This window comes from Apodemus sylvaticus, chromosome 5 (genome assembly GCF_947179515.1).
Source record: "Apodemus sylvaticus chromosome 5, mApoSyl1.1, whole genome shotgun sequence".
Taxonomy (NCBI): Eukaryota; Metazoa; Chordata; class Mammalia; order Rodentia; family Muridae; genus Apodemus; species Apodemus sylvaticus.
The window spans coordinates 10583727-10602867 of record NC_067476.1 but is presented as its reverse complement, the minus strand read 5'-3'; the positions used below and the strand labels follow the sequence as shown (position 1 = coordinate 10602867).

General features: G+C 48.0%; 1 protein-coding gene across 4 annotated transcripts in view; it reads right to left on the bottom strand.

The window, feature by feature from the left end:
* Fubp3 (far upstream element binding protein 3) overlaps nucleotides 1-19141 on the bottom strand; it is a 45566-nt gene that overhangs the window by 8653 nt on the left and 17772 nt on the right. For 3 of the 4 annotated variants that reach the window (XM_052182134.1, XM_052182131.1, XM_052182132.1), the window contains exons 3-12: nucleotides 15398-15431; nucleotides 13007-13056; nucleotides 12597-12668; nucleotides 11297-11354; nucleotides 9236-9398; nucleotides 7599-7697; nucleotides 5757-5861; nucleotides 4574-4676; nucleotides 3988-4088; nucleotides 1295-1436 (exon numbers count right to left, since the gene is read on the bottom strand). In XM_052182134.1, coding sequence (XP_052038094.1) covers nucleotides 1295-1436; nucleotides 3988-4088; nucleotides 4574-4676; nucleotides 5757-5861; nucleotides 7599-7697; nucleotides 9236-9398; nucleotides 11297-11354; nucleotides 12597-12668; nucleotides 13007-13056; nucleotides 15398-15431 — 927 coding nt within the window. The remainder of the gene's footprint in view (nucleotides 1-1294; nucleotides 1437-3987; nucleotides 4089-4573; nucleotides 4677-5756; nucleotides 5862-7598; nucleotides 7698-9235; nucleotides 9399-11296; nucleotides 11355-12596; nucleotides 12669-13006; nucleotides 13057-15397; nucleotides 15432-19141) is intronic. The other variant, XM_052182133.1, reaches the window with a different exon arrangement.

Sequence of the window (19141 nt, the reverse complement as noted above, 5' to 3'; positions counted from 1 at the left end):
GTATACCAGCTATTACATTATAAGTCATAACAACAGCAAAATTACAATTATGAAGTAGCAAGGAAATAATGTTATGGTTGGGGGTCTTGGGAAACCTGTATGTATAAAAGGATTGCAGTGTTAGGAAGGCTTAGAACCACTGACCTCGAGGCCGAAGTGAGAGGGTCATGAGGTAGAAGCAGTCTGGGTAACTTGTCTCAAACTAAAACCAAAACCCTTCATTATTCCTACCATCCAATCATCTGAGAGACATGGACATAAGAGAGTAAGATCTTTTTTCTTCTTTTTTTCTTTTTTTTGGTTTTTCCAGACAGGGTTTCTCTGTGTAGCCCTGGCTGTCCTGGAACTCACTCTGTAGACCAGGCTGTCCTGGAAGTCAGAAATTCGCCAGCCTCTGCCTCCCAAGTGCTGGGATTACAGGCATGCGCCACCACCGCCCAGCCAGAGAGTAAGATCTTAAAGGAGGACAGACACTCCCCCAAGTCGGGGTAACTACAAGTCCCAGGGGTCCGTGGTGGTAATACCCACTCTAGCTCCCAAGGACATATATATAAGCAGGGCCTGAGATCTGCTGATAGAAACAGCTCAAGACACATCCCCTGATCCGTGGAAGAAGAAATGGGGGGTAGAGGGGGGTGGTGAGACATGACTTTGGGGAAAAGACATCTTCTTATGCTGTCAGCTGAACACTGAAGAACAACACAAAAGCCAATGTCAAACAGAAGTCCTGCTGGCAGCCAAGACCAGCTCAGTGCTCCTAGGGAGGCTAGCCAAGATAAGGTGGTTGCACAGCAGCCTACTCTGCCCACTCCCCCTGGCTGTCAGGAAGGAAGGCACTGTGTGCAGGCAGCAATGAGGCTTTTTGCCCAGTGTTCCAAACTGCCCCCAAATGTTGAGGAGCTAAGAAACCAATCTCTATTTCCCTCCACAGGCTGTATGCATTGCTCAAAGGCTCCCATACTGTCCACAAAGGCTCAGTGCCCAAATCCAGTGAAAGAAATGATGTCTCGTGTCAGAAAGCATTCTGCAGCAGGCAAGAGCATGAGTGTTGGTGACCTACCCAGGACCAAGTTCATCCCAGTCCACAGCAAGCACCAAAGGCTCACTCACACCTTTGCAGCCTCTCTCCAATAGCCTTGGGTGGTGGGTCTAATTTCCTGCCCACAACTCAAAGGTGCTTTGCCTCCATTATGACACGCCAAGACAGAGACCCCAGAGATGCCTTGAATAGATGCCTGAGGAACGGCTCTTCCTGCCTTGAGCAGCTGCAGGGGACAGAAAAGCTGCCTCTTACCTTTGCCTATCACAAGGCCACATTTATCCGCTGGCACTGTGTATGTAATCTCCTGGACGCCACCAGGAGTGCCCACACTCCAGTCGCTACGGCCTCGACCTCTTCCTCTTGCTACTGTGAGGCCTCCAAGGATCTCTCTTTCCTGGTAAGGGACAAAGGCACAGTGAGGACTCTGGCTATCAGCACACTCGTCCTTCCTGGAGAGACGGTGTAATAATGACAGGAGACACCCAGCACTACATGTGACCCTCAATGGTTCAGACTTGGACGTTTGCACTCAGAATACAACTAGCACCACCTTGTTATAAAGACACACACAAGCACCCACGCGGCATCTACACACCTGCCTCCCACAGGAAGCCAAAAACTCTGGGCTGAGCCTGGGACCTTCTGACTTTGCATTACAGGGCCCTCAAGATTAGGCTTTACTTGAAGCTGAGGCTAGCTAGCCAGAGTTGGTCTGTTGGAGCAGACAATGGATGCTCAAGAGTTACCAGCATCTGACAGTGGCAGGATGGGCAGGTGTTACCTAACTCCCCCACAAGGCTACGGACAATCCAATTGCTGCACTGTAAGCTACATATTGCTCTCAGGCCAGCAGAAAGGATAGCAGGATTTAAAAAAAAAAAAAAAAAAAGAGTTCCTGGGCTGATGAGACGGCTCAGTGGGTTAAGACCGCTGTTCTGATTTGATCCCTGAGACTCACTCACCTGGTGGGAGGAGAGATCCAAATCCTGCAAGTTGTCCTTCGACTTCCACACACAGGCCATTGCATGTGAACATGCACATACAATAGTTAAGTATAAATATAATAAAAAAATATGTATTAAAAAAACAAAAGCAGTTTTATAACCAAGAAGGCATAGAGAGAGATCCTCAAGAGGAACTTCTTTGGAGAGTGGGCTGCGGCCGAACTATGTTAAAAAAGCCAGCCTGTCTCTAAGACCAAGGAGCAGAGGGACCTAGAAAGCCCAACTGGCTGTGTCTGGGAAACATGAGCATCACTCGAATGGAGGAGTTCTACGCCACTCAAAGGCAACAGGTCTCAGCCACCCTGGGAGTCTGGAGTAGCTCTGGCACAGTGAAGAAGTTCTAACTATGGACAACTGCACACTAACCTAGAAGCTAAGCCAGCTAACTAGATGGGAAGTCTGAAGGGTGACCAACGTTCTCTGAGGGTTTCTGGTCAGGCTCTGGCATTAGTGGCCAAGATGCTGGATATGAGGGACAGATGGTTCTTCAGCTTACACAGAAAAGGTACTGGCTATGTCCAATCCTATAAAACCACCCAGACTCTGGTTAAAACCCAAGCCCCAACCTGTGTGCTGCCACCCAGGTGACCAGGGAATGCAGAGGCAGCACACATTTACAACTGAGACTGCTGGTGGGAGCCACATCAGACACGCTGCCTGGTCAAAGCCCTTGGCCTGCTGCTGCCAAGACAGGCAGAAACCCCGCTGGCACCTCAGAACTTGTCAGAGTTCTGGGCTAATGGAGAACAGGCAATCCGGTTTTCAAGGCTCTCGTTTCTGGCATGTGCTCACTCCTGCACACCCAGAGGATGTCTAATCTGCCACCATTCACATGTCCTCCCAATCACAAGTTAACAGATGCTAATGATGCCACACAAACTCACATTCTAAAGGCAAGCTTGGAGCCAAGTAAAAAAGCAGGACTAGGGGCACCCCTCTCAATCCCAATACTTGGGAGGCTCAGGCAGGAGGATCAACCAAAAGTTCAAGACTAGCCTGCACTACAGAGCCAGGCCCTGTACCAAAATGCTCCCAAAATATCAACAACAAAACCCAAATGTATGAAGACATCGTGTCACAGGGACAGACCAGGTCCTGTTGTGCTTCCCCGATTCCATTTCACTGGTTTTATATCAAATATACCTGACTACTGGTAGTGGGCACTCTGCTTGGCATTTGCTCTGTCAGGCATGTACAACTGTTACACTGGAACACCATCGTCTGTCCACAAAGCTCACGCTTTAGACCCAGGAAACTGGGGATGAAACTGTGCAGTGGCTTAGAGCATCTGCAGAGGCCCCAGGTTCAGTTCTCAGCACTCATGTAAGGAGGCTCACAACGACCCGACCTGTAACTCCAGTTGCAGGAGATCCAACACCCTCCTCCTATGCTTCTATGGGTACATACAGGCAAACATACACCTAAAGCAAATTACCCAAACAACCCAAAATTTAAATAAAACTAATTTTAAAATGTATATTAAGCTTATAGTTTTGTGTTGGGCTATAATTATAGTTGGCATGCATACAGCCTATGGGCCAGAGACTGGACATAGCTGCCTCTAAAAAGAAAACCCAAGGCGTGTGGCATGGCTCAGTGGGCAAGGATGCTTGTAATGACTGAATTTAGTCCTCAAGAGGAACACGATGGAGTCTCTAGAGAAATGACTGGCACATGCACACCATGCCTTGTATGCACCACACACGTATACACTGCACACACATGAAATCAATGAATTCTGTGTAATAAACGCAGGGTAACAAGCCAGCAAGGAAGGCACATAGGTAGGAAAAGGCAGAGGCAGAGAAGCCTCTGGGCTCTGACTAGGGGCCTGCCTGAGCAGCCAGGGCACCACGGCACCACGGCGCTGCGGGTAGCTGGCCGATGGCAGCCTGCATGTTTCTAGGCAAGCAGCTCCTAGAGGTAGCGTGCTGGACCCACCTGTGCCGTGAGAATGAGCTCATTGATGATGCGAGCCGCGTGCTGACACCGATCTGGAGGGCCCATAACCTGCGCTGCTCTTTCTGGGCTAATCCCGTCATCTGTGGAATCAGATGAGACAGGGTAAAGACAAATCCCAGGGCAAAGAGTTTCAAAGTCTAAACTCGAGTGTGCTGGGGACTGTGAAGGAGTATGCTTTCACCCGCTTCAGGACGCCACCTACTCACTGTCATGTGCAGGTGACCTAGCACTTGGGAGGCTGAGGTACGGCAATACTGAGCTGAAGGCCATCTAAGCAACAGTCGGATCTCTGCCTTCCATGAAGGATGGTTGCCTTGCCTTGTGATAGTAAATTGTCTGATTAAATAAACTCTAAATGGGGTATTTTGTAAAGAAATCTTTACTTAACAAAATTACAAACAGAAAATGCCATATTAAAATCTTCATTTCTTGGGGGAAGGGGGCTAGAAACCACAGGCCAGAAAGAAGATCAAGTCAGTAGACAACCAAGGAAAGGCACAGGAACAAACAGAGATTCCAAAGAGAAAATGCACACATGGTTAACCATGGTCTATACCAAACCAACCTGGTTTGAATTGGATCCTCACGCCAGCATCGTTCTGGATCTTCTTAATCATCTCTCCATTTCTTCCTATGACAATCCCAACAACAAATCTAGGCACAGACACCTGGACAGAGAGACATAACCCATCAGAGCTTTCCCACAACCAGCTCTGCAAAGATCTAAAACATGTTAACTGTGTGTGTATGTGACACACGAGTGCAGGTGCCTAGAGCCACAGTGGTGCCCCAGAGCTTGAATTACAGGCAGCCGCGAGCTGCCTTGTGGGTGCTGGGATCTAAACCCAGTTCTTCTGGCAAGAGCAGCCAGTGTTACTGAGTCCTTGGCCTTTTCTTTTAAAAGGAAAGATTTAAAAATAAGTGACTTTGCTTTTATTATAGTATAATTTCATAATTAAAACAATAAGGTTGGTTTCCCGTTAAGTGTAATTCTGTGACTGATTATATTGCGCACAACTATGAAGAAAGCATAAAATTGGACTAAAAAGGGTTATAAAAATAAGGGAACACTCCTACAGAGCGACCATTTTTATCTTCCAAGTTCTGTGAAATGTGTACAAATATATCACATTGGCTGTCCCTGTGGCCTTCTACAGCATTTTATTCTCTGTCTGTAAAACTGTGGGAAAACGCACAAGCCACAGCATCTGCCACTGTCATGTTTCTGCGGTGCAACCAGCAGCACTCCCTCGACTCAGTGGCTACTGGTCACCACACAATCATACCACTTCTTCTTCTGTGCTTTCTGTACCACTCGGCCTCTTCTAGAGAGGCCACTGTGCATCTGGCTCACTGCACTGGGTGTGGTGTTTGTACACTGTAGCATAAATGAATACTGCAGGATAGATTTTGATACCATTTCATCTTATCAATAAGACAAGATTCTAGATTTAATATAACCACAACATATATTATCACTGAGAAAACTTGGATTTTGGCCCCTACCTGGACATCAAGTAAACTTTTAAAGCAAACCTGAAAAGCAGGTGTGACCTGCCCCGTAATGCAGCTGGCTCTCCATGCTTGGTCTCTCTTCACACCCCCGGGCAGGTGACCAGTGGCTTGAGTGCCACTCTTGTGTTTATGAGACAGGGTCACACCAATATGTAGCTTGGGGTTTGTTCTGTAAAGCAGGCTGGCTCTGAATTCAACCTTGTTCGTCCCCCACTGACCAGAATCCAACTTACCTCTATACTACCTCCTCCGGCTCGGGAGGTGAAATCGCTGCGTACACCCCGGAAGTCAGCCTGATCTTTCTCTCGGATGATCTCTAGGACCATTTCTCTTGCTTGCTGGACAAAGAAAAACAAAAAGCACCAATGGGAGAAATTCTGGATAAACAGCAGCATGAAATGCCAGGATCACGACCAATGTGACCCAAGAGCGTGGAAGCGCTTTGCTGCTGGCCAGGATGAAAGCTCTCAGAGGCATGGTCTTCATCTGACTCTGACTCTTAAGGTTCAAACTGCTAAGGGCCCGCTCACTCACTTTACCTCAGCTAGGTCAACACAGGTAAGGTGTGGTAGAAAATCATTACAGCTCCTGCCCTCAGAACTCTTAGATCTTAGCTTTTCACACTTGAGTGCCAGGAGCAGAACCTGGGAGCTTATACAATCCTAGGCTTGTGGTATATGAGAAAATCACAGCTCAGGTCAGCTGAATTGCAGCAGTTAATGAATTCTGATGAAGATGTCCTCACAGACTTCAAAGTATGAGGTGTATGCACTGTTCCCACCCACTAGGGAAGTGCATCCATTTACATTGTGTGGAGGTCTGAGGAGCTGTACACCTTGGTTTTTGTTGTTTTTCTTTTAAAAAGATTTAGTTTATGTATGTGAGCACACTGTTGCTTGTCTTCAGACACACCGGAAGAGGGCATCAGACCCCACTGCAGACGGTTGTGAGCCACCATGTGGCTGCTGGGAATTGAACTCAGGACCTCTGGAAGAGTAAATCACTGAGCCGTCCCTCCAGCCCCCATATACCTTGATTTTTCAGAGGGTCTCTCACTGACCTAGAGGTTTCCAAGAAGGCTTGGCTAGGCTGCCTGACCACCTTAGGGACCCACCCATCTCTCCTGCCCCGGAGCTGAGATCATCCAGCACGGGTGTTGTCCGCAGCGGCCGGCACCTCTTTCTGTAAACGTGTTTGGGGTCAAGTCCCCATGTTTGTTTGCTGGGCAGTCACTTCATCCATCATCTTCCCACGCCAGGAATTATTTTAAGGATGGCTGGCAGCTCTGGGGAGGAAGGCCACCAGAAGCAGCTGGCCTGAAGGGACAGGGAGCTCACAGAGCGATGGCTCCCACCCAGCTCTCAGCAGCACCGTTCCTGTGCGCCATCAGTGAGGGCAGCTGAAGAACGGGAGTGAGCCAGAGGCCAACTGCACCGGGCCAAAGCCCACTGCTTTTTTTAATACTGGAATTTCACTGACAGCATATCCCCACAGACACTTGCATTTTTGGACAGTACAAGGGACTAGCACCCACAGGCTGATCTCTGCCATCTGTTCTCATCTGCAACTCCACCTGGCCTGGGTCTGAGCTGAGCAGAGCCCAGCAAGGCTAAGAGTATACCTAGTCTGCATCACCCGGGATCATCTGTGATGGGAAAACGAGTGCATATTCTGTCTGAAGCAGTGGCCTGTTCTTATACGGTCACATTCAGTCAGTGGTTCTGGCACTGGGGGCACAGCTAGACACATAACATCTCCATTGTATTTCCCCAAAGATGTACCACCAAGTGTTGACAATCACTTGGGTCAGACCAGCATTTCTCAACATGCAGGTCCCAACACCCCTCTTCTCAAGAGGAATGACCCTTTCACAGGGATTGCCTAAGACCACTGGAAAACACAGATATTTACATTACGATTCAAAACAGTAGCAAAACTACATTTATAAAGTAGTAATGAAAATCATTCTATGGCTGGGGTCACCCCAACATAAGTAACTGTATTAAAGGGTCATAGCACCAGGAAGGTTGAGAAGCACTGGGTTAGACAAAGCCGACCCCTGAGTTCCCTCCTACCTGTACTTTAAATGGATCTCCAGTGATGCGGAGAGGCTTGTCTGCTCCTGTAGGCAGTGGGCCATCCTGGATCATGACCATTTTGACACCTGTCCGCTCCTGTTGGGGGACACACAATCACACAGCTCTCAATGTCATGGGGGAAATGCATGATATCTTGAGAAGCAGATGGGGCCAGTTTATCCAAAGTCTGTATCTCACCTCCCACAAGGCAAATCCTCATCTGGACCTGGGCTGGCTTCTGGGAACGTTGACACATTTACGACAAAAGCCCAGTGTGCGCATCCTCTTTATTCATGTCTGCAGAATCTAAACTTTGGGCATGGTTCCTACTGAGCGCTACACCCTAACTGTGAGGCAATGACACCTGTGCCCACCTTGCGATCAAGTGCTGCCCCACCGAGATCCCAAACTACCCAGGGTCTCACGGCTAATTGGCTGAAATGTGGGTTCTGTGACACCAAATCCTAAGTGTTTACAATCTATTTACTCTAGGTTGTAGGAGGGCCTTCTACAATCTGAGGCCCGAAGTATGACACACAGGCGATCACCTGTGAAAGCCCCACAGTTCTGAAGTGTGTTTAGAACTCCCGCAGAATTGAACTCAAAGAGTATTACTAGTCATTCCTGGGTCGGTGTGGCTGCTGTTTGGATGGGAACATATATTCTGCCTTAGCTGGAGATGTTCAATCTCAAATATTCTGCCTTTTGTTGTTTTGCTTTACAGACAGGGTTTATCTATGTGATCCTGGCTGTCCTAGAACTAGCTTTGTAGACCAGGGGTGGTCCCGGATTCAGAGATCCACCTACCTTTGCCTCCCTTAGTGCTGGAATTAAAGGCATGCGAGCAGCCCTGCACGCCTCCCGTCCCAGCTTTCAAACATCTTGATTAAGGGTGCCTCAGATAAAGGGTTCTGCAACTAAGAGCTGCCTCTTTCACTGAGACTCATGGGTATTAGGGACTAGGTATCTGTCCAGCTCTGACTACGGTGTGGCCATCCCTTCCCTTCCCTATAGACAAGTACCCTGAGTCCTGAAAAGTAGTGAGCGCTTGAGGCCTTTTTACCTTGAGGTCTTTCAATGTAGTCCAGGTTAGCCTGGAGCTCACATAGAGCCACCTGCTTCTGCCTCCTGAGTGCTGCTGGGATGTTGAGGAAGGCTTGAGCCAGTCACATTTTTGAAATTGTTTGCTTAGTTTGTTAAGATAGAGTCTTGCTGTAAATAGTCCAGGCTAGCCTCTAATATACAATCTTCCCACCTTAGCCTCCTAAGTGCTAAGACTCCGGGCCTATGCCACTCACTATATCTAGCTATTAATGAGCCCCCTCCTGCCCAAGCCAGGGTCTCATGTAGCCAAGGATGCCCTCAAACTCATTATTATCTTAAACTCCTGACCCTCTTGTCCTCAGCCTAGATGTGAAATCCCAGGTCTGTGACCCTAGTCTGTCTACATGAGCATGTTTAAGAGCACGATCAATATTAACAAGAAGCAGGTCTCAGGAGCCCTGGCTCTAGGTGTCCCATGGTGTCTCTCCTGCCATGGACAGGAATTGTGAGAAGGTCTGTAAGGGAGCCACGGCTAGTGTGCAGCTAGTGTGCAAGGGCAGCCCAGCGTAGCGCCCATGGTTCTCACACACCTGCAACTGCTTGATGGTTTCCCCTCCTTTGCCGATGACCAGCCCCACTTTAGATGAGGGGATAAGGAGCTCCTGGATTGTGCTGCTGCCGTCTATATCGTTGTGGAAGCCAGGTCCATTCCGACATCTGTCCACAATCTGCCCCAGGAGCCGTTTGGCTTGTCTTTGGGAGGGAGAAAAATCACAAGAGATCTGGCATTAAATGGACGTTTTAAGATGTTCTGGGAAAGGAGATGGTACCAGGGAAACAAAGGAGCCAAGGCGCCCTCCATCCAGCTCCAGCTCCTGCCTCATAAACCTGGGAGGTCTGAACCATTCGCCACACTACAGAACTGCAAGTCAAAAGCAACACACGGCACAGCCCAGCACTAGTCCCACACGGCGTCTCGGAAGCCGGCTCCATCAGAGCCATCCCCTCATGCCTGCCCCTGCTTGCATCGGCAGTGCCCTCCCTGCCTCCTGCTTGCAGTGTCAGCAGCTGTTTTGTCCTTTGTCCACCTCTGTCCCCCCATCCAGGACAACCCTCACGGGAGACACTCAGCACACTTGTTAGCAAGGGTGGGGGAGAGAAGGAGCGACGAGAGGAATGGAGAAAGCAAGGGTTAGTAGCCACACTTCAGCCTCTCAATTCCAGGGTCTCCCTGTTGCCAGCAACACTGCTTTGGGACTTCCGGCTCAGCCCATATCTCCACTGTGGTTCAGGACAAGAGGGGCAGTGTCCTGCTGCAGCTGTATTCCAGGGAGCACCTGACTGCTGCAGCCGAGTAGGGACTTTGTGCTTCACTCATAGCCCTGCTATCTGTCTTCACTTCTGCAATGTGGCAACAGAACAACCCAGCCTACAATGTCATATGTTGGGCCAGTTTCCTTTTCTGCACCAGAATCTTCCCTGGCTGTTATTTGCAGAATTTATTCTTTAAGTCATCACAGTTTTTTTTGTTGTTGTTGTTGATCTAAGAGAAACAGATTCATCAATCAGACAGGCTGTCTGTGCTAGAGAGAGAGAGATTCCTCCTAAAGCTTATTCTCAAGCTGGAGCTCCCTGGATAGACACAAAGTCAGAGCGTTTAGAGTAGGAAGGGCGAGCGTCTTCTGCAGTCTTGAGCCTCTGTGTGCAGAATCATCTTATGTGCTCTCAGCTGCAGCAGCTTTTTAGTATTTTGCTAGTGTACTAGATTAACCTGTGCTGGAAAAAAATGCTGTGACTCCAGCAAAACCATCCAGCTTGCCCTATAATGCACACCTGCCAGTGGTATTTATTCTGGTTCATCGCTTGCAATGTTACAGCAGAACACGAGAATTTAAACCCATCTAGGCTCCTGAGAAATGGAAACAATAAAACAACCCTACCTATTGAGCTAGACATAATCTCAGCTCCCCTGTCCCCTAGCCAAACGCTACTGTACAGACTGAAAGGGGAAAGAGAGCCACTCCAGCCCGCACAGTCCTGCTCCCCAGGAGGTACCTGGGTTTATGAGCTTTGTGTTTAGTGGAGGGCTCTGAGCAAGCATGTATCAGGACAGGGAATCAAGGCAATTATCACAGCTCTTGCCAACAGCCTCCAAAGCTAAGGCACCCACCCACTGGCTGGTTCACAGGGCCCTGTGAGTGGAGCAAAGGCCACGGAGAGTGGATTTGCTTGGTTTACACATATCAGAAGGGGAAGCAGATTAATTGGCCCAGGAAAGAGGCCTGGTACCCAGTTTTCTGAAGCTCACAAGATGATCCAACCCTCTGACCCAGGTCTGTTCTGGTGTGGGAGGTGTTAACAAGGAGGTTGCTGATTAGCGTGCTTAGCCACGATGCGAGTCCACTGCTTAGCCTGACTTATGGAGGTCATGACGGCTAGGAGGCATTCTAGGCTTGTGTGTTTGTTTGAGGTAAGAGAAGAGCTCTCTCCTGGTGTGGTAACCTCCCAGGCCCTTCTCCTACTGGAGGTGTGCTGCGGGCAGATTCAGCACAGATGGACAGTCTGCAGCAACAGTTTTGCCCTTCCATTTCTCCTCACTTGGGGAAGGAGGAAGAAGAAGTGAAAGGAAAAAGTAAATAAAACAAACTTACTCAATACTTTCTGGGGTTCCGGTAAGTACACAGGGCCTCTCTGGAATCCCAGAACTCTCTATAAGAAGAATCAAGAAGATGAGGTGTGTTGGTGGGCAGCAGGCAGCGCGTGCCTTTGCCTCTGTGTGTAGACTGTCTCTCTGGGGCTGGTTCCTACACCACCCCCACAGAAATACAGTTTCCCAAAAAGACCAGTTTGCTTTGCTGGGGGACACAACTTTAGTTCTCAACCTAGAGACGGAGTCCCACAAGGGAGCCAAAAGGACGCAGCAGAGCTCTGTGCTTCGTCCTAATTACCAAGCCCCACTCACTGACTTGCCCAGAGGCTCCTTAGCACCCAGTCACTCCATCACACTTCCCTCACTCTGTGTGCAGGGCAGTCCCAGAGTCACCAGCCTGCAGACTGCTCTGAGGTATACTTAAGGACTTCATAAACACACCAGGATTACAGCATTTATTGTATCCATAGCCCAAGAACTTGGCAGCAGGGATGTGCTACTTACTGGTCCCTGGGCCATTTGACATGAGAGAAAACCCTTTGTTTCCAACACCCATATGTTTTAAACTGACCCTAAAAACTCCTTAAAAATCTTTTCTCAAACACTGAAAAAGGAGCTAATGTTTGCCTTGCCTATGTATGTGAAGCTGCTTTTTCACTCCCCGGCGCTGTAAAAAACGAACAAAGTCCTCAAGATAAATAGCTAACAGCCATTTATTATTGCTTTCAAGACACTGAAGTGAGCACTGTATAAATGACTGACGTTCTCTACAGGAATGTCTCCAGACCCCTCTTCTCAAATGGAAAGAAGATACACTCAGATGATATAATAAAACTACAAGCAAAATAAAACTTTTTTAATCAGTGTCTTTCAACGACAAGTGGTCAAAACTGAAAGCACGTCTGAGTAGACCAGAAAGGTGTCTGCCCCACTCAGCCAGGAACCCTACTGTCCTTCCACAAAGCGGAAGACACTCTTGTACAGGGAAGATGGGTGCAGGCCCCACTATGCCCGGCATCACATTCTGGTGCAGAAAACATAGGTCTTAGCCCAGCCAGCAGGTGTTAGGAAGAGGCCACACTGGCCACAGAGTTGAGTGCTGCCCTAGAAGGGCGGTGTGAACCTCATCTTCAGGCTGGCTTTGCTTGGTACTCAGGTAGGGTCCAACTCCAGAGGTGCACACTGGACAGCAGCCACATATACTTACCCTAGCTCTAACCAAAAGCAAAGACGCAGATTCTGGAAACTGCTGTGCAACACTGATTTCTACTGAACTAATCTATGAGGAAAGTAGCTCTTACCTGAGGCAATCTGAATTTTGCACCCAGATTCTGCTTGAATTCGTGAAATCTGCTCACCTCCCCTGCCAATAACTGCAATGAAATGAGCAGGGTCAGAATGTGCCTCCCTTCACACATAAGCATGCATGGATAGCGTAATTAACTCAGCAAACATTTACGCTCTGCTCACAGCTCACTCTAAGCTGGCCTCTGGGGAGCCCTCTCAGCTCACAGGCATCACAGCAACAGACACTGCATGTGACACACAGCAGGGAACTACTTCAGCTGTGGCAGGCAGAGCTGGGGTGGCCAAGGCACTCTGTTGCTCGGGTGATACTGACCACAATGCCTGCCACAGTCCCTCTAGCATGCTCCCACAGGTGACATGCATATAAGAGACTGTAACAGACAAGAGCAGACAGGATACTTACTAAATCCAACCATTTTATCAGGCACTTTGAATTCTTCTGTTATTACTGCCCTAAAAACAAAGAAAGTTTTTAGTAAAAGAATTCAAACTTCTGCAACCATTTTAAATCCCCACCATCAAAGCTTAAATCAACCATGCTTGCTGATTTGGCCCTTCCCAAGCACCCAGAGGATGTCACTTCAGGGCCTCTTTGGTCAAGCATTCCTTGGGAACCCCAAAGCCTCCCATCTCTGGCCAAAGAAGGAACATCCAGAAGCTTAAACCAACTTCTTCCCTGGCTCTACAGACGGCTATGCTAGTGGTAGCTGGCACTAACAGATGGGCCATCAAGCCCAGAATGGGTGAAGATCTGCTGGGGCATGGGAAGGGCTTCAAGACTAGAGAAAGTCTAGATAGAGACACAGCCAACATTTTTGAATTCCTGATCTGTTTCCTGGCCTCCCTCCAATATATATCCATGTCTTTTAAGTTAGTCTGTGCCCAGGAAAGCCAGCACCCCGCAGAACCCAATCAGTGAGGGCCAGGACAGCACAATCGCCTCACTCGTGCTGTGAGAGAGAGAGAGACTTCTGTTAAATACTATCCTGTCTATCAGGTGCCTTCAAAAAACAAAAAAAGAGACTCCATCGGCTCTTTCAAACAAACTTTGAAATGTAGCATGCAGTGTATTGTGGACAATATCCAATTGCCCAACACCACAGAAAGCAATTAAATCTAAACATTTACCTCAGGGGATGTTAAATACAAGTAGTCTTAAAAAAAAAATCAGAAAAGAAAAAAAACTTAAAAAAAAAAAAAAGCATACGTTTTTAAGCCTCTCTTACACAGCTGGATTTTTACCCATCATGGAAAGGATCGAATATAGTCCATTTTCAGGGGAGTGCAGCACTTACAAGAAATTCAACAGCATAAATAGCTCTGCCAGCACATCACCATGCCAGGAGCTGTCCTCAGCCTGCACACAGGGATCTTCCCCACTTCTCTCCCCGTCTGGAGCAATACAAGCATTCACGCACTTCTAAACGGGGCCAATACCTGGCACCCACTCAAGGCCCAGCAGAGATCAAATCTGCCAGAATGCACTTCAGCACAGCTGTCAGGGGCTCAGCATCCTGTACATGAGGCCGAAAGCTGGGTCTGCTTATGAATGGGTAATGTCAGGACTGGTCAGCCCCGTGTGAGGTGATTGTGAAGCATGTTTGCTGATGTCTTAAGTCATCCCCAGCACTGAGGACAAAAGCAATCCCAACAAGACTCCTAAAACAGCAACATACACAAGGAAGAATACCACAGGGCTGGGCGATTCCTCAGTACCCATAAATGGCACTAGCTATCAATCTCAAACTCTAGCTCTCCTTCAACCCTCCTCTATGTACTTCTGGCTGGCCAGGGACTTCCTATGTAGACCAGGCTAGCCTTGGACTCAAACATTCCATCTATGCCTCACAAGTGCATCGATAAAGTCATGATATGACACCCAGCTCAAAGGCTCTATCCTGAAGGAAAGGCAGAAACTGGTCTAAGGCACTAAGAATAGGCACCCAGCAAGTTACATGCTAATTACATCTTAACAGGAAATGCTTACCAGCATTTCATAGTAAAAGCGTCACATTAGTTATTTTAACTCATTAAATAAATGAAACAATGAAACAAGAAAATCAGGCTAACCCTTCCACTTAACTGACTGCTGGTGATGTTAACAGATCCGCGGCATTCTGTGTATAACAGGGAGGGCAGAGCTATGTCACTTGCAGTGCAGATTAAGGACACTAACTGAAGTTAACAGTCTCTGCAGAAGAGAAGCGCTACAGTCCCCTAAGCACTTTCCCCCTTCCCGTGGGTGATGCTATGACTCTTATCTTACAGATGGGCCTTTTTAAAGCGTAGGGTCTTTGTATCTAAACCCCCAACTTAATGGAGGGCTATGGGGGAAAGAGAAGCTGAGAAGAAACTAGGCACTTTGCCAATATTCTCCCAACAAATCCTCAATCCCAGGCACATCCTGCTTCCGTAGCCTGTACACTCTGTTCACCCAAGAACTGCATTCTTCTCCTGTGAAGAGGCTGAAGATCTGAGACACCGAGAGATTCACAGAACCAGCAGGACAATGCAGTCCCTCCTTTTAAATTTAATCCACAGTGGAAGAGAGCAACTCCTCCATTGTGAAATTCTCTTGAGGCTCAACAGGGGCTGGTTTAGTGCCTCAGATCAGTCTGTTCCTCTGGCCTGCACTGTTCTGGAGAGAGCTGGCAAAAACCATGGGTCTTAAGAAAATCTAGCCCCTGGCTTCCCACACTTCCAACCTCTGACTTGCTAACACTCCAGTGCAGATGGTGGATCAATAAACAATTAGAAATGATCAATAAATAATAAAACATAACCCACTGCTTACCTTTGATGTACCAAGGCCCCTAACTGGTTACCTACTGTGGCAAAGAGAAAGAGAAAAGAAAAATCAAAGCATTAGCACGGATAAACTAACTCCATCCTTACCCGCATTCTTACTGTTCGGGGGGGTGGGAGAGAGGCAGAAAGAAAGCAAACAGTAATTTAGGCTCAGTGGCTGAAATGAATGCGTTATGTGATATGAAACAGGAGGGGACATCTTGCTCAACAGTCTCTAACCCAGTGTCCAGCTGAACGAAGGATAAGAAATTGATCTGTATGTCCGCATGCTGAGAGCCTGCCTGTCTAAATCCTGCCCTCTCCCTGCTGCTTGGCACCCAAACCCAATGCAGATACTCAGGACCTTCCTGCTCTTTTAAAACCAAATGAGCAGATTTGTCTGCGTGGAAGCACTGCTGAGGCGGCTCCGAGGCGGCTGTAGTTACTAAGAACAGGCACGTCTGTCCTGTCCTGTCATCCCTCACCCACCCAGGACAGTGCAGAGACCAGGCTCCGCCTTCCCAGCACCGTCTCCAGCCCAGCTCACAGTTAAGTGGCAACACCTCTCACTATTACAACACTCTGCAGTCACATTTCCAGAGTGGCTCTGTCAGGCTCCCTGATCTAGTTTCTGTCTCTCAGCTATTGATGTGCCCCTCCTTCACCAGCCATCAGCAGAAATGGTTCTGTGCTGTTTCTCTTCTGGAAAATGCTGTTCAAGAAATACAGTCAGCAGACAAAGGGAGACAGACTGTAAACCCAAACCAATAGTAAGGTATGGAATGGACCTTTAGAGATACTAGAAGAGCATTTAAAAGTATGTCTCTGGGGAGAGCAGCAAAGTGTCAATCACACCAATGTCTGAAAAAAGTGGAGGCTTAAGAGCTGCTGCTTCCTGTCCAGTTATCCTGCCATCTTCTGGACACTGGAGGATCATAAAGAGACAAAGGAAAGCAAACCAGACCCTGATACTCCCTCCACAAGGAGAAATGAGAGAAACAATACAGCAAAGAGTGAACTACCTAGTTCACTGAAGCTATTGATCCAGGAAAAAAAATAAACCACCATATTCCATCTGATCAATAGCAAGATGATGGTCTACAGCCAAAGCATAGACACTGTACACTGTTAGTTGCTTATCTCAAGGAGAGAGTTGTTTTTAATTGACTCTTTGAGCTTCCTTTGCTCTTACCCAGTGCTGGGTTCCCATTCACATGAAACCTGGACACTCCTGATTAGGAAAGGAATCCCTATCATGGGCTTTGCCTATGAACTGTCCACTAAAGGCGATAAAACAACACACCAAAGGGGCAAGGGCAGAGGCTTTGTGGGGCAGCACAGCTGTTCTACCCCTGTAATTCCAGCACTCAAGGGCTGAGCCATGTCGGGCAGTGGTGATGCACGCCTTCAAGCCCAGCACTTGGGAGGCAGAGGCAGGCAGCTTTCTGAGTTTGAGGCTAGCCTGGTCTATATAGAGAAACCTTGTCTTGAAAAACCAACTACATCAACAACAAAAAAAGGCTGAGCCAGCCTGTTACATATACACAGATTTCAAGGCAGCCTGGGCTCTGAGAGCCCTGTCTCAAAAGTTTAGCTTCCCCAATTTCCATCAGAATTCCTCTACTGGAGGGTGAAGCATCCACTGAATACAGAAGAACTAAATACCGGCAAGTGAACAAGGTCCTGAGAGCCACCCGGCAGACCGCAGGTCCCTGGCTCAGAGACGCCACAGGCTGACGATGGTCTTCAGTTATGACAGAGAAGCCACGGGAACACCAGCAAAGGGCAACTTGGCAACAAAGAACCGTAAGACTCACTGGAACATCCCACGGCTTCTGTTTAAATAGCATTCAATGACAGCTGTGCTCACAACAGAGACTCCCTTTCTGCAGGTAAGGTATGAGTCGTGGCCTCACACCTGGTATTAGTCTAACCATCTCCCTGACACGTGGAGGCAATCACAAACACTAGAACCAAACCTGCATACACCATTACTCCCAGACACACAGCCTTCAAAGGCCATGGCACCAAAGGAGAATATCAGATTCCACCAAGTAAGTGCTCAGTGTCAGGTAAGCTGAGAAGCTCAAAACCTTATCCTTCTCCATGCAAGCGTAACACGGAACTACATGTGGTTCCATGCATATATCTTACTGGGTGTCTAAAAATGGAACCAGCAGTGAGAAAGGCTGTTGGGCACTGTAGTGCAAATGCCATGCTCTGTCCCGGTCTCCTCTGCACACCTGGTGGGCAGAGCGTGGTGAAGAGGCACAGAGGACGTTACCATCCCACTTTCTGAGTTCCCCTAGCTAATTCCAGCACACTGGGCTCACACAGAGCGGTTCTCACTGACCCTCAACACCATACATGGAATCGGCCTGGGATGCTGAGGGACAATCAACTTCTCAGACATGAGGTGGCCTACAATGTAAGTTCTTTCTGAGGAAAGCAACACCCTGCTAGTTTCAGCAGTAATCTTTAAAAAAAAAAAAAAAGTATGGTACCAAGCATACCCTTTCCCTGTTTTTCTTTCTGCAAGGAAATGCTAACAAAGTATCACTAGACAAAAACCTTAACTTTATAACAAGCAACAACTTTAATAATAATCATCTGTCCCTTACCCTACCCCAGGTACTTTGGGTAGATTCTAGATTGTAGCCCCAGCAGGAAGAGAAATGGCAGAACTTTTATGCTCAGCAAAAACAAATCCAATTTCCTCCTCCGTTTTGTTTTAAGTCTGCCTATGTGCAAGAACACCTTTATGTGTAGTGGGGGCTTCCTAGAGGTTCAGAAGATGACCTGAGGTCAGCCCTGGAGTATCCAGCTATAAACTCCAGCTAACCGGCCTTCATGCTCCTGGGGAATCCTGGGACTAGACACTGTCCAAAGTGGGACCCGGATGCCAGGTCCTCCCCTTCTCAAAGCAGCTGCTTTCCCCCTCTCCTCAGAGTCTTAGCATTCCTCCCCCATTGGCTGTCTTCTGATTATAACCAGTCCTTTCCCAGTCTCAGTGAAGGTCCGTGATACCCAGGTGGTTAAGGGGACACAAAGGCCAACTCCTGTCCCAGGCCAGCACTCCTTTGCTGAACCCAGCTGAAAGGTCTTGGGCAAGTAATCTGTTACTGATTTTGCCAATTACATTGTTTGTTGGTTGGTCTTATATTTTTGAGACAAGGTGTCTTTCTATAGTCCTGGCTGTCCTGGAACTCACTGTGCAAACCAGGCAGATCTTGAACTCATAGAAATCTGTCTGCCTGTCTCCCTAGTGCTGAGATTAAAGGTGTATGCTACCATGCCTGGCCTCCAATTACTTATTTCTGAGAACTGAGAAAAGGGAAGTGAAGACGGGAGAATTGAGGGTCCCAGGCCTGCCTGGTGTATTTGGTGACACTCTCAAAGACAGAACAGGCAACTGCTTCATAGCTTCTCACTACTGAGGCTGCGTTCTCTCCTGAGTCCTAACAAGTGTACATTCAGCCGGGCATGGTGGCAAAGCCTGTAATCTAATCCCAGCACTTGGGAGGCAGAGGCAGGCGGATTTCTGAGTTCAAGGCCAACCTGGTTTACAGAGTGAGTTCCAGGACAGCCAGGGCTACACAGAGAAACCCTGTCTTGAAAAAAAAAAACAAAAAAAACAAAAACAACAACAACAAAAGAATCCCAAAAACCCAAGTGTCCATTCTGCCCAGCCCTCACTCACGTCTTTGCATCCTGACCACATCCTAAGCATGTTTGTCCTACCCTCAGGTTT